General features: G+C 47.9%; 1 protein-coding gene across 2 annotated transcripts in view; it reads right to left on the reverse strand.

Annotated features, from left to right (window-relative positions):
- The window catches only part of slc7a11 (solute carrier family 7 member 11), a 59,931-nt gene that overhangs the window by 16,613 nt on the left and 27,550 nt on the right, over positions 1-15,768 (reverse strand). Inside the window, exon 7 of one of the 2 annotated variants that reach the window (XM_061725908.1) lies at positions 14,863-14,986. The exons of the other annotated variant lie outside the window; for it this stretch is intronic. Coding sequence (XP_061581892.1) covers positions 14,863-14,986 — 124 coding nt within the window. The remainder of the gene's footprint in view (positions 1-14,862; positions 14,987-15,768) is intronic. 2 annotated transcript variants of the gene reach the window in all.

The raw sequence follows: 15,768 nt of genomic DNA on the forward strand, positions 1-15,768 counted from the left end.
AGATGTCTGATGTCTGATGTCTACGATTACTAATTACGCCTTGTGGTAAGCCTCTTTGATACAAGTTTGAGACAAGAGTTAGATTTCTTAAATTAAGTTTTAGATGCAAACTTCCACCAGCTGTCTGCAAGACAGAAAGTGCAGAGTATAATCCTTTTATTATATAACAGCCTTCTAAGAACATATAAATGCTCTTAACACCTTTTTTAAGGCGCTCTTAACACTCATTGCGCACAGGCCAATAACACTAACTGCATTACAAAAGACCAGGGATCTCTTTGTGATTGAGTCTTCCCCAGCTACAGGCTTACAGTTGCGTTAATAGCAGTCTTCAGTCTAACGATGAATGGTGGCTGTTGTTGGGGGAATGTCTGTGATGTGATTAACATTAACAGGGTTGGGCTGGAACAATTGCATTAAATGCTGCTGGGAAAGTAAGCCATCAGAAGCGCTTCAGTAATAACGACATGTTAAGTGCAGGAAGGTAGCTGCAGCGCTCATGTCGAATGAACACATCTCTGCACCACAACTTAAAGGTGTGATCTGTCCAGGTTTCTTCCCTCCTAAAGAGTTTTTCTTGCCACTGTTTGGCTTAAGGTTTTTTCTCCCACTAGGGGAGTTTTCACCTGCCATTGTTTATGTAATAATGGCTCGGGAGTCATGATCTGGATCTCTGGAAAGATCCTAGATACAACTTGTATTGTAATAGATTCTATATAAATAAAATTGAATTGAAAATTGAAGTAACCCCAAAAGTCAAGACCAAGGTTAGCTCCCAAAGCACCCAATTCCATATCCAAATTAAAAACAACTTAATTTACCCTGGGCGAGTAACTGAAGGAGTAATAGTAAGTAAGAATAATAAGGTAAAATAAAATAAAAAGGTAAAATAAGTAGTAATGGAGTGTGCAATAAAAAATTGCAAATGGTCATTGAGGTAGGTAAGTCTTTAAGTGCAAACGGAGGAGGTTGTATGGGACTGGGGGATGTATGAGTGTGTGCGTTGGGGTGGGCGTATGGGGTGTGAATGTTTATGTGTTGGGAGGGGGGGCTGTGAGTTTAGGAGCTGGACAGCCCTAGGCACAAAGGTAACCCTTCCCCTCTGTGTCTATCAGGCAGGGCAGCGATGCCAGTGACACCATGGAAGCCACTCAAATGATAAAGAGAGTATGTGAAGGGTCCTGTATGATCTGGTTAGCTAACTTGCCTTTTAAGTGTTCATAAACAGCAGACCTTCCTGAGGGGTGATCCAATAATTTTGGAACAGATGGTGGCAGTCCTCTGCAGGCAGCTTCTCTTCTGAAGGCTGGTGGGCTGGAACCAGGAGTTATGGAGTTATGGAGAAGGTGATGATGCTCTCGGTGAAGGAGTGGTAGAACAATGATCTTACTTACTCCAAGTTAGTTGAGCTTCTTGAGTAGATACAGTCTCTGGTGACATCTTTTGAGCATCTCCTCTGTGTTGGCGGACAATTTCATCAGACTGTCAAAAATGGTACCCAGGTATTTTTACACAAGCTCAACAGGCTCCCCATGGATATTGGTGATGATAGTGCCCTCTGCTGGTTGGAAAAGGTCACCACCTTATCCTTGGTCATGTTGGTGTTCATTTCCAGACAAGAGCTGTCTCAGCAGTCCATGCTTCTTAGGGTTGAGGATGACTGTGAAAGGTTTCCACACCTGGGGAACTATACAGCTGTCGAAGGATTTTGGATTTTATGTCAGCATAAATTATATGATATGTTGAAATTATATTTGAATATCTTACAGGTTTGACCATAACTCAGTTCACAAAAAAAGGAAATACTAAATTGCTAATTTCATATGTTAATTACTGTTCGTGATCAGATTGTCGCTGCATCCATTTTACCAAGCATCACATTTATAAAACAATGTCTATTCATCTATCCGTCGTCTATCCATCCATCTGTCTGTCTGCCTGTCCGTTCATCCGTCCGTGATACAGAATACATTGTTTATGTACGTAAATACTGTATTCTAATAATTTTTCCTCTCAGAAATGAATTGTGCTGCTTCGACTGAGTACAAATGCAAACCTCATGAATACTCTACTTCTGACAAATAAAGCTGCTCCTTGCACATCTCTTGCAGGTTGCTAAGTGTGCTTCCTAAGTAAGATTCCACTTTCTCCAACCCTATGGGATCTCTTTTAAGGGATGTATTTCCTCTCATCTCATTTAGTGTGGAGCTGCATGAGATCATCATCCAGGTATCTTCTGCTGGGTTTGATCAACTGCTCAACACAGGACATTTGCATCCCAACTTAGGCTGGATCAACAACACGGCAACCATGAGCCAGACCTCATCACACATCATTATTGTCCGCATAATTTGATAAATCTCAGATTTAAGCTTTCCACTGAGGCACTAATGAAATACGTACTTCATCAAATGTGTAAATTCAACATAACATTTTGCATCTGCGTCGCTTTGTCAGACAACTCTCAGAAACCCAGATATATTTAAACACAATAGAAAACTGGGAAGCTGTGAGAAGCTGCATCCTTTCTTTCAGTTAAAGAAAGATTTTATACAACATGTATGAAATAAACAACCACTCTGTATTAGACGCTGAGGACAAAACAACCGTCTTCATGAGCGAGCATCAAGCACAAGAAGAAGCTGGATGGAGGAAGAGATGAAAGTCACGTCTTTCACATTTCCTGTTGACTTATTGTTTACTCTTTTCTGTCACTGCTTGTTGTAGTTTTGATTAAAATGTACTATTTCAAAATATGAATGTGATATGTGTAGTAATTAGGCCTACATGGAAATACATACAGTAATTTCACATTTCATATTGAGAGTCCTTTTTCACTTGTTATACTAGGTGTTGCTGACAAGAAGAAAAAAGCATGTGATTCTACTCGAATAGGAATTAACACTTTTTTTTTAGGGGATTTGTGAGGGTCCTGAGGTTAAAAAAAGTACAATAAAACCTTTTGTTCTGACATGCGCCGGCCTTGCTTTCCATCAGACTGACAGCCACTGAAAATATCAGTGTAACATCTTGTTGATGATATCGGGGCTCTTCTGTTACATTCTGCACTGAAGTCTCACCGGCTGAAACCCTGAAACAATTACATATGACTTTAAAAACGATTCTGATCCGCTCTATTCACTCTACTGCACATGAACCACAGCAGTGGCGGCAGGAATACAATGTTTGTCTCAAGCTGGACTCTTCATGTACGGTATATGGAAAAACCCCCATAGAACTGGCCTGAGAAGAGAATGTAAAAATATACTATGAAAAAAAATAATGATGAGACGAAACTCACTGGCGTGCACGTTCAGTGGATTTGACTTTCTGTTGTATGTAAAATGCTGTGAATGTACAAAGTGTGAGCTGCACGCATTATTCTGTTATAAATAACAGTTGGTACGCAGGGAGAAGGAGATGCTTTAATTAATTATTAACTAATGCATGAATGTATGTATGCAGACTCATCCCCTCCTCTGATGAGGCAAAGGATTTGTGTGTCGTCTGCGTACTTGATGATGGTGTTGTTGTCATGGGGGCAGGCACAGTCAATGTGTACAGTGAGAAGAGTTTAAGGCGGAGGCAGCAGCAGATGTGAGGGCCCCTGGTCTGAGATCATTAATTGTTGTGTTTGTTTTCTTGGGGACTGGTACTATCACAGAGGTCTTAAAGGTACAAGGTACAGGTTCCTGAGAGAGGGAGATGTTGTAGAAGTCTGTGTACACTTCTGATCCTCACAGACCTCCAGAACTCTTGGGCTACGTTCACACTGCAGGCCTTAATGCTCAATTCCGATTTTTTCCCATATCCGATTTTTTTGTGTGGCTCTTCACATTATCTTTTAAAATGTGTCCTATATCCGACTCGAGTGTGAACGCATCGCGGCCTGAACTGACCCGCATGCGCAGAGACGTGTGATGATGACTGATGGATTTGCATCCAACAGGTGCCTATGAACTGCCAATTATCCACCAAGCTCCACAATTATCATGTTAACATTAAATCAGATAGATTTGTCAAGGACGTTTCTCTTGCATCTCTATCATTGTGCGGGCATGAATTCTCAGAGTCTTGCGGGAGCGGATGTAAACACTGCGGGCGCGGGCGGGAGTGGAACACACGTTGCGGGTGCGGGCGGTAATCAGGGCCGTGCCGCCCATAGGGCAGGTTAGGCAAATGCTAGGGGCGCCAGCATGCCAGGGGGCGCCATGCAACCAGCTGTTTTTTTTTTTTGAAATTTTTTTTTTTGAAATTAGAAATGAATACACTAAAAAACAACAACAGTACATATATAGCCAAAAGTCTTTAAATAATAAGGGAATCGTTTTTCTAATTTTAATTTCGGCCTGGCTGCATCCTTCTGCCCAGGGCCGTTCCTGACCCATTTGGCGCCCTAGGCAAAATATTTGCTGGCGCCCCCCCACCCCGTTCCCGTCCTGTCCCGTCCCGTCCACTACCACCACACACACACACACACACACACACACACACACACACACACACACACACACACACACACACACACACACACACACACACACACACACACACACACACACACACGGAATAGCAATTTCTTTAGGATGTATTAAATAATTAAATATATAATATGTAATAAATAAGTAATACAGCAACTCAGTGCAGCAATTAAATAAAGAAACAAGTGCAAACACAAACAAAATTTCAAATAGTAAAATAGGTCAAGTAAAAGGTATTGCACACAAATAACAACTACTACCAATAATAAGTATATACAAAATACCCTGTAAAAACCTCAATTTAGCCCACAACATCTTACAATAACAATTTTAACAACAATAACAACAGCATTATAGCCATTGACCGGCTAACGTTTTAGCATCGCTCCCGTTTTCCCAACAATTATCTAGATTTTCAGCAGACAATCAGAAGTAAGTTTAACAATAAAATGTGAGGATTACTTAAATGCACATGATTGTCAAGGTCAGGGGCGGAGCAGAGGTCCCAGCCTAGGGGGGGTGAAGCATTCTAGATGGGCCCTTGAGGCCTAAACATCCCCGTTAAAACATAATCACTAAAAAAATGCCACAGATCAGCGTCTCTGACACACAACCACAGCAGCAGCAACACGGTCAGAACCATCACATGAGGTTTCAGCACCATGGATTTACCAGTCATTATGTCAAACCTAACTATAAGCCTAATGCAGACTTTAAGATATAAGTATCAAACTGGAGATAAAAATCTAATGACATCCAGTGATGTCTATGGAAGCTCATTTCCTCCAGTAAAAGAAAAAAATAAGATGAAATCTTAGCCTTAAAAATAAAAATATAATTTTGTCATCATTTTTACATAAAAAGTCATAATTTCAATCTCATAATTTCGACTTTCTATCTCATAATTTCGGCTTTCTATCTCATAATTTCGGCTTTCTATCTCATAATTTCGGCTTTCTATCTCATAATTTCAACTTTTTATCTCATAATTATGACTTTCTATCTCATAATTTCAACTTTTTATCTCATAATTATGACTTTCTATCTCATAATTTCGGCTTTCTATCTCATAATTTCGGCTTTCTATCTCATAATTATGACTTTCTATCTCATAATTTCGACTTTCTATCTCATAATTATGACTTTCTATCTCATAATTTCGACTTTCTATCTCATAATTATGACTTTCTATCTCATAATTTCGACTTTATATCTCATAATTATGACTTTATATCTCATAATTATGACTTTCTATCTCATAATTTTTACTTTCTATCTCATAATTATGACTTATCGTGGGGATATTTTTACTTTTAAGGCTAAGTTTTCATCTTAGCCATAGATGTCGGATTGGCTGAGTAGATCAATTCAGACACGTGTGTTCAACCTACACAACAGTTTACAATGTGCAATGACATGTATTTAACACAATCAGACACGGCGGTCAAACAGCAACAAACAATATAGGAAAGGCCTGATATTCAGCGTCATGACAATGTTATCAGAAATAATTAATAATATGACAGCTTACCAATGATGGTTTCATCCAGGGTTGGGCAGAAAACCCCAACAAAACATATTTCCATCCACATCATCAAAACATATTTCCTGCTTTAAGGCTCCTTCTGATGCGACAACTGGCTAAAGGCTGATTTATGCTTCTGCGTTACAACGACGCTGAGCTACGGCATAGTGGGTGGGGGAGGGAGCGCCGCACGCGAGTGAGTTGAGGTGAGGGACCGCAGCAAAATTAATTGTGGCTGCCAGAGAGGCAGAAGGATGCAGCCAGGCAGAAATTAAAATTAGAAAAACGATTCCCTTATTATTTAAAGACTTTTGGCTATATATGTACTGTTGTTGTTTTTTAGTGTATTCATTTCTAATTTCAAAAAAAAAAATTTCAAAAAAAAAAAAAAAAAAAAAAAAACAGCTGGTTGCATGGCGCCCCCTGGCATGCTGGCGCCCCTAGCATTTGCCTAACCTGCCCTATGGGCGGCACGGCCCTGCTTCTGCCTCTCTGGCAGCCACAATTAATTTTGCTGCGGTCCCTCACCTCAACTCACTCGCGTGCGGCGCTCCCTCCCCCACCCACTACGCCGTAGCTCTGCGTCGTTGTAACGCAGAAGCATAAATCAGCCTTTAGCCAGTTGTCGCATCAGAAGGAGCCTTAAAGCAGGAAATATGTTTTGATGATGTGGATGGAAATATGTTTTGTTGGGGTTTTCTGCCCAACCCTGGATGAAACCATCATTGGTAAGCTGTCATATTATTAATTATTTCTGATAACATTGTCATGACGCTGAATATCAGGCCTTTCCTATATTGTTTGTTGCTGTTTGACCGCCGTGTCTGATTGTGTTAAATACATGTCATTGCACATTGTAAACTGTTGTGTAGGTTGAACACACGTGTCTGAATTGATCTACTCAGCCAATCCGACATCTATGGCTAAGATGAAAACTTAGCCTTAAAAGTAAAAATATCCCCACGATAAGTCATAATTATGAGATAGAAAGTAAAAATTATGAGATAGAAAGTCATAATTATGAGATATAAAGTCATAATTATGAGATATAAAGTCGAAATTATGAGATAGAAAGTCATAATTATGAGATAGAAAGTCGAAATTATGAGATAGAAAGTCATAATTATGAGATAAAAAGTTGAAATTATGAGATAGAAAGCCGAAATTATGAGATAGAAAGCCGAAATTATGAGATAGAAAGCCGAAATTATGAGATAGAAAGTCGAAATTATGAGATAGAAAGCCATAATTATGAGATTGAAAGCCATAATTATGAGATTGAAATTATGACTTTTTATGTAAAAATGATGACAAAATTATATTTTTATTTTTAAGGCTAAGATTTCATCTTATTTTTTTCTTTTACTGGAGGAAATGAGCTTCCATAGACATCACTGGATGTCATTAGATTTTTATCTCCAGTTTGATACTTATATCTTAAAGTCTGCATTAGGCTTATAATTAGGTTTGACATAATGACTGGTAAATCCCTGGTGCTGAAACGAAAGTTACGCCTGTAACTACGGTTCTATGAGTCCCGGATGACCGCCAGGCGGTGCTGTAAGCACTGGATATCTTCCCTCGCGCATGCGCATGTCGAGTACAATACCAACAATGTCACGTCACCCGTGACCCCTGCATGACCCCCGGAAGGGTATATCTTCCGGCGTCAGCATGGGATCGGCTCCTAGAATCTTCTCGCGAGAGCACGAGGATTCGGAGTGACCGGCAGGCCTGGCGGTCATCCGGGACTCATAGAACCGTAGTTACAGGCGTAACTTTCGTTCTATTTCGTCCCTACTGACCGCCAGGCGGTGCTGTAAGCACTGGATGACCAATACCAACAATGTCACGTAGGATCCCGGTCACATACCTCACTGACCAGGGGCAGAAGGACCCGGGAGTAGAACCGCGCCCAATGGTTGGGAGTGGCGACATTGATCCGGTAAAACCTGGAGAACGTGTCTGGCGACGTCCATGAAGTCGCGGTGCAGATGTCCTCCAGAGGCACCCCCTGCAGGGCAGCCAAGAAGCTGCGACGCTTCTGGTCGAGTGGCACCTCACCCCCACTGGTAAGGGGCGGCCACTGGCCCTGTGGGTGCGCTCGACGGTGTCCACCACCCAGTGGGACGGCGCTGTCCAGAAACAGCACGCCCCCTGTTGGGGCCACCATGGCAGAGAACAAGCTGCTCCGACCGTCGCACAGGCGCGGTAGCATCAGCAGCAAGGGCCCGTACGGGGCACAAAGGGCTTGGCCCACTCTCTGCAGGACCTAGGGCAGGAACGCCACGTTCGGCCACAACGTAGCCCCTGAGCTGACTGACAGGGCATGTAACTCATCGACTCGCCGATGTCATGGCGAGGAGAAAAGCTATCCCCGTAGAGAGCCACTTCAGGCCCACCCGGGCCAAGGGCCCAAAAGGGTGGAGAAGAGAGGGCACCTAGCACCATGGGCAGGTCCCACACTGCTCGGGGGTTTATATTCATGTTTATGTTCTGGTTCTCTGGAAAGCGTCTAGAGACAACATCTGTTGTATTAGACGCTATATAAATAAAATCGAATGGAATCGAAAACTGGGGCCTTTGGGCTCCTCGGGGGGGGGCAGCCTCAGAGCCCCCCTGAGAAAGAGAAACCAGCCGGTGGCACCCCACGGTGGCATTCTCAACCAGGGCATGTTGCGATGAAATGACCGCCACATACACCCTTAAAGTGGACTGAGCACGGCCACCATCCAGGAGGGACCGAAAGGAACCCCAGGATCGTGGCCACGGGGCAAAGAACAGGGTCCTCTGCACCAGGCAGAGAATCTCCCCCACTCGCACTCATACCAGAGGCGGGTGGGAGGCACATGGGCATTCGAGATGCCAGCCCTGACAGGTTCAGGACAGCTTGACAACAATGGGTCGGGCGCCGCAGCGGCCAGACTCAGAGCCAAAAACGACGGGGTCGGGGTGCAAAACCTGAATCCCCGGCTGGAAAAGACGGTCCCTCTGGGGGGCGTCATGTTGTGTCGCAGCAGAGCCTCCGCAGCAGTGGAAACTATGTTTCCCCGGTCGGAAGGGGGCCACCAAGAGGAGCCCGTGAGCCCTCTGGAGGACCCTCTGCAAAGGCGGCTTGCGCCGGGAGAGGAAGTCCGTCACCCGGTTCCTGTCTCCAGGCAGGAACATCGCCCGAAGGCCGGGCAGGCGAGGAGCTGTCCACGCTAGGAGGCCCCGGGACACCTGCAGCAGCTGTGCAGAGTCGGGGCCCCCTCTGGTGGCCGATCAAGGAACAGTGGACACACTGTCCGACCGACCCGGCACGTGCCTCCCCCACAGGAGTTGCAAAAAATGTTAGTGTGAAGTGCAGAGCCCAGAGCTCCAGCACGTTGATGTAGCGCGTGCGGACCCGGGAGGACTACTGATGACAGCCTCCCGGCAGGGAGGGGAAAGCGCCTAAGGGCACACCCCTCAGCCGGAATGTCCCGCCTCTTCAGGGTGCAAGGGTATAGACACACACCCGCGAAACCCTGACCAGCCTGCGCCCGTGCCTCTTGGCATCCAGGCGAGGCTGTCCAGCCACATTGCAGGGGGCGTAGCGACAGCAGGCCCAAAGGTATAAGAGGGGCAAGGGTTGCCATCACGCACCTGGTGAAAAAAGTCCTCGGTGACAGGGAGAGCCCGCACAGGAGCACCCTGAACCGACAACGGTGGCCCCGGTAGGCGAGCCCCCGGAACCACCGGTGACGTGCCGCGACCGGCACGTGAAACAAGCGCCCTGTAGGTCCACAGTTGCAAACCACTTCCTCCTGACCAACGCAGAGCATCTGCTGTGGTCAAGCCTCCGGAAGGGCAAGACCTTCATGTATTCGTCGAGGTCCCTCAAGTCCAAGATGGGACGACGTCCGTCGTCTCTCTTGCTGACGAGAAAGTAGCTCAAGTAGAACCCCCAGGCCGCGGCGGGGGGTCCACCGGCATGATGGCGCTCTTGGCCAGTAGGGCGGGCAACACCTGAGCCCGAGCCGGAATGTTTGCCGGGTCTCTGACGATGGTCATCTCAACCCGGCCGGAGATAGGAGGCCGGTGTCGGAACTGCAATACGTACCCCCGGGCTAGGGTGGAAACCACCCGGGCCCCAATGAGCAGGCAGCCAAGTAACCGAGCTGCTGCCGGAAAAGTAGCTGACGACCGGCTCCGTGGCCTTAGCTCCGTCTCCCCCGGGCTCCGGACGTCCCGGGGGGGCAACGGTCGGGATCAACGCCCCGACGCTGGTGGGACGGTCCGCGCACAGGGGGGCGAAAGTCACCAGCAGGCTGACTCACAGACCGCTGAAAGCCGCGCCGGCCGCCGTGGGCAGGCGGCCGGGGGTGAGGCCCGGGGGCCGGTGAAGGGCCTCCCGGTGTACAGGAGGCGGCCGCACCCCTGTGAAGGTACACCAGCCGCTGCCTGGTCTCATCAGCCAGGGCGGTGCGGTTCAGAGCTTCCAGGGCAGTTGCCCCAAACAGCTCCCCCGGTTCTGCCGGTGCCTGACGAAGAACCCTACGAGCAGTCTCCGTCAGGGGTGACTGCGCCAGTCAGACATGACGGCGCGTGTGCACCAGGGTGGACATCAGCCGCCCCAGTTCCCTCGTTTGGGAGGCAAAAAGCCTGTAGGGATATGTCACACATGTCCTGTGTGGAATCATCCACCTGTGCATCCTGCAGGGAGGTGGAGAGAGCCAGTAGCAGATGAAAAAAGGGTGTTCCCCAGCCGGCCGATGCGTGCCGCTGTTTCATAAGCCTTACAAATGTGCCCATCAGTAACCCTACTCTGGGTAGAGGGGCACTTGGGATCTGGCTTCAGAGCCTCATCAGGAGCCACTATCAGTGCTGCAATGGAGGGCTCGATGGGGGGGGCATGTGGTGGAGACCAGCCACAGCAGCGTCCTCCATCGCCGTCAGAGCACGGTCATCAGCCGGCTGTGACATCTCTCCAGCATGAGTGCAGCTCCCTCAAAAAACTCCGACAAAGACGGAATGTGAATTCCACCGGAGAAGGATTGCGCCTGTGGAAGGCGCTAGAGGCCACCTCCGCACGCGGTGCATTCGGCTGCAAGTGTGCCAGGGCAGTGCGGATAATGCTCTGCACGGAGGAACAAACCGTCCCCTCCCGAGAGCTCTGGGCAGATGAGTGCGAGGAGAACCCCGAGCGCTGTGAGGCCGGGTCCCCTGATGACACGTTGAAGTGGCTCGCCGAGGCTGCAATGGAGATGGCGTCCTCCGGCAGCGGCGGTGGCGACCCCAGAGCAAACTCTGGCATGGCAGGTTCCACCTGGCCAGTACCAGGTTGCAGATTGAGGAGGGGCGCCGTCATCTGCTCCATGTCGGCAGCCAAGCGATCTACCTTCGAGGAGAGCTGGCTCGTCATCCGCCGTCGTTTGGGGGCCCCCATCACTCTCTTTGCCGATCGCTTCAGAGAAGACCCCGGCTGAGATGAGGGGAGGCTGGCCAACGGCCCCGCTGCTCAGGGCCGAGGCACGACACGCAGAGGTCCTGGTCATCCGCAGGGTCAAGGGCGGCCATGCACCCTGGGCATGAACGCTCCATCACAGCGACCGGTGGGAGAGGGAGCGGACACGCTGCCGTCGCCACGGATGTGCTGGCAGGAGAGAGGAGCGGACACGCTGCCGTTCACACGAATGTGTCGGTGGGAGCGGTCACGCTGCCGTCACCACGGATGTGCCGGTGGGAGAGGGGAGCGGACGCGCTGCAGTCACCACGTAGGTGTCGGTGGGAGAGGGGAGCGGAAACGCTGCCGTCACCACAGCGAGCACGCTGCCGTCACCACCAATATGCCGGTGGGAGAGGGGAGCGGCCACGCTACCGTCAGCACGGATGTGTCAGTGGGAGAGGGAGCGGACACGCTGCCGTCACCACGAATGTGCTGGTAGGAGAGACGAGCGGACACGCTGCCGTCCACACGAATGTGTCGGTGGGAGCGGTCACGCTGCCGTCCACACGAATGTGTCGGTGGGAGAGGGGAGCGGTCACGCTGCCGTCACCACGGATGTGCCGGTGGGAGAGGGAGCGGACGAGCTGCCATCACCACGTAGGTGTCAGTGGGAGAGGGGAGCGGAAACGCTGCTGTCACCACAGCGAGCACGCTGCCGTCACCGCCAATATACAGGCGGGAGAGGGGAGGGCCACGCTACAGTCAACACAGGTGTGTCAGTGGGAGAGGGGAGCGGAAACGCTGCCGTCACCACAGCGAGCACGCTGCCGTCACCGCCAATATGCAGGCGGGAGAGGGGAGGGCCACGCTGCCGTCACCACGGCTATGAGAAAAGGCAAAAATAGGCGTCTTTACTCAAAAAGAAGAGAACAATCCTCTCTCGTTTCTTTCCTTTTTTTTCCTTTTTTTTCAAAAGAAAAAAATAATCTGCAAGGAAAAAATAATGTTGTCACATTAATAAGTGGGAGAGGGAGCGAAACGCTGCCGTCACCACAAATGAGCCGGTGGAAGAGGGGCGTGGCCTTCACCACGGCTGTAAGAAAGACCAAAAAAGGTGTTTGTATTGTTTTTTCAAAAGAAAAAAATAATCCTTTTCTGTCTTCTTTTTTTCCTTTTTTTTTTGCCAAAAGAAAAAAATAATCTGCAAGGAAAAAATAATGTCACATTAATAAAGTGGGAGAGGGAGCGAAACGCTGCCGTCACCACAAATGAGCCGGTGGGAGAGGGGCGTGGCCTTCACCACGGCTGTAAGAAAGACCAAAAAAGGTGTTTGTATTGTTTTTTCCAAAGAAAAAAATAATCCCTTTCTGTCTTCTTTTTTTTTTTCTTTTTTTCAGCAGAAAAAATAACTGCACAGAATGTTCAGGTGTCGGGCGCAGCCAACAGCTTACCTTCTGTCAGCTGGGCCAGGGGGGCGGGGCGGGGAGACGCCGCCGCCGCCGCAACGAACACCAATAAATACCAATAAATACCGCGCGGCCACAGCCTCTCGGAGGACGACAGAGATCGTTACTCCTACCTTACGGCACGAAGCTGCACGGGGGCCGGCGGTTTTAGGGAGGAAAGGGAGAAGCTTTCACAAAGCTCCTATTTCCGTCCTGTACTTCAGACGCGCGATGCGAGAAGAAATAAGGAGCCGATCCCATGCTGACGCCGGAAGATATACCCTTCCGGGGGTCATGCAGGGGTCACGGGTGACGTGACATTGTTGGTATTGTACTCGACATGCGCATGCGCGAGGGAAGATATCCAGTGCTTACAGCACCGCCTGGCGGTCAGTAGGGACGAAATAGAACCTCATGTGAAGGTTCTGACCGTGTCGCCTGCTGCTGTGGTTGTGTGTCAGAGACGCTGATCTGTGGCAGTTTTTTAGTGATTATGTTTTAACGGTGATGTTTAGGCCACAAGGGCCCATCTAGAATGCTTTGCCCCCCCTAGGCTGGGACCCCTGCTCCGCCCCTGACCTTGACAATCATGTGCATTTAAGTAATCCTCACATTTTATTGTTAAACTTACTTCTGATTGTCTGCTGAAAATCTAGATAATTGTTGGGAAAACGGGAGCGATGCTAAAACGTTAGCCGGTCAATGGCTATAATGCTGTTGTTATTGTTGTTAAAATTGTTATTGTAAGATGTTGTGGGCTAAATTGAGGTTTTTACAGGGTATTTTGTATATACTTATTATTGGTAGTAGTTGTTATTTGTGTGCAATACCTTTTACTTGACCTATTTTACTATTTGAAATTTTGTTTGTGTTTGCACTTGTTTCTTTATTTAATTGCTGCACTGAGTTGCTGTATTACTTATTTATTACATATTATATATTTAATTATTTAATACATCCTAAAGAAATTGCTATTCCGTGTGTGTGTGTGTGTGTGTGTGTGTGTGTGTGTGTGTGTGTGTGTGTGTGGTGGTAGTGGACGGGACGGGACAGGACGGGAACGGGGTGGGGGGGCGCCAGCAAATATTTTGCCTAGGGCGCCAAATGGGTCAGGAACGGCCCTGGCGGTAATGGTCAGAAATGCAGCGGGAGCGGGATGAAGAAAACAGTCCCGCTATAGCAGGGCTCTAGCTCCGCTCCCCGGAGTGTCAGCTCTGCTCTCCGGCGTTCAGCTGGGTTTATCACCTACACGGTCCAGCTCGTTGTAAAACGGGCAGGTTATGCGACCACGACCGCTTCGCTGATTTGAATCCTCAGCTTCTTTATTTAGTAATATGCTTAAATTCAGCGGGTTGTCTCGTCTGATCTGAGGTTGTAGGTGAAAAAGAGGTGAGCGGTGGGGAGGGGAGGAGGAGAGGGGGAGAGGCGGAGGCGGCCCGGAGGGACCCCCGCCGTCTCCCGTGTCTCTCCCCGCGGCTCGGGGCTCTGCGTGTGACGTCAAAGTCGCATTAATTCCGACCTGGCTGTTCACACTGAGGTCGCATTGCAAAACATCAGACCTGTATCCGATTCAGAACCAAATATGGAAGCGATCTGAATCTGATTTGAAAAGATCAGATTCCATGTGACTTGTGCTGTTCACACTGTCATAAACAAATCAGATCTGAGTCACATATGAGCAAAAAATCGGATTTGGGTCACTTGGGAACTGCAGTGTGAACGTAGCCTTGGTGACACAGCCTTGCCGGGGTTCAACAGAGACATCCAGAGACACCCAGGGGATGTCTCTGTTGTACTGGTCAAATCTGGCATAGTAGCAGTTAAGCTTTAATTTGCTGATTCTTTTCGTCAGAGAAGAATATTTCAGTTTTTAAATACCTGACATGTTTCAGCGATTACTTCCGCCTTCATCAGAGTCACAAGATGGTGTTTGTGACCCTCCAATTTATCAAAAGGAGGCGTGACAGTACAGTATTCACTATGCATTGACAATCGTCTTACCACAGCCACGGCCTCTGAGGCCAGGAGCTCCTCAGCTGACATCACAGTGTAGTACGCAATGTTGATCAGCACATAGCAAGACGTCACGATCGCCATGGAGATACAGATGGCTAATGGCACAGTCCTGGGAGCATAAGAATTCATTATAGAAGCACGGCACTGTGACACGTCTTTATTGCTCATTAACCCCCAGCTCTCTGTTGTCTCAGACTTTTGTGTTTAGGTGTATTTCTATGAAATAGCAAACACGTTACAAGAGGATATCGTTTAAATGTTCAAATAAAAGCTACCAACTTTTACTGGTAATGTTGAGTTTCCATCCATCTCTTCTTATTGTGGTATTGAACAATCATGAAGTTGATCTTTGACCATAAAGATGTCAAATTGCTTTGAAACTTTATCTGGTCTGACAGATGTGTCGTAATCAGCCTATTCATTTTATGTTAAAGGTTAAAAACAACATAGGTGTGTTTCCACTTGTGGGGGTTAGGCGTAGAGCAGCCAGACAAGAGCCTCAGAAAGGGCTGACCGCGTGCTCCACCCCTTCAGCTGGCATGTTTCCATTACACTGAAGTGCCACACAAGAACAGATACCGTACAGCGTGATTATCATGCCTAATTACTGGTATGGCACCACGCATGGTCGCCACGGTGTTTCGCTCTCTGCTACTTTTTAGCTTTTTGTTTATTTTTCCTGTTCTCTGCTGCCCCCCACGGGTCACCTTCAGCAGAGAGCAACTGCTTAACATTGGGCTGTCATTTGTCTATTGCCTATTTACTGTAGAGCAGGGATATTCAATTGGCGGCCCGCGGGCCACATGCGGCCCGCCAGGAGCTTTTATTTGGTCCCTGGTCATATTTAAAAAAAGGGGGTGTTTGTTGAAATTTTTTTTTTTTTTTTTTTTT

Source organism: Cololabis saira, chromosome 7 (assembly GCF_033807715.1).
Source record: "Cololabis saira isolate AMF1-May2022 chromosome 7, fColSai1.1, whole genome shotgun sequence".
NCBI lineage: Eukaryota > Metazoa > Chordata > Actinopteri > Beloniformes > Belonidae > Cololabis > Cololabis saira.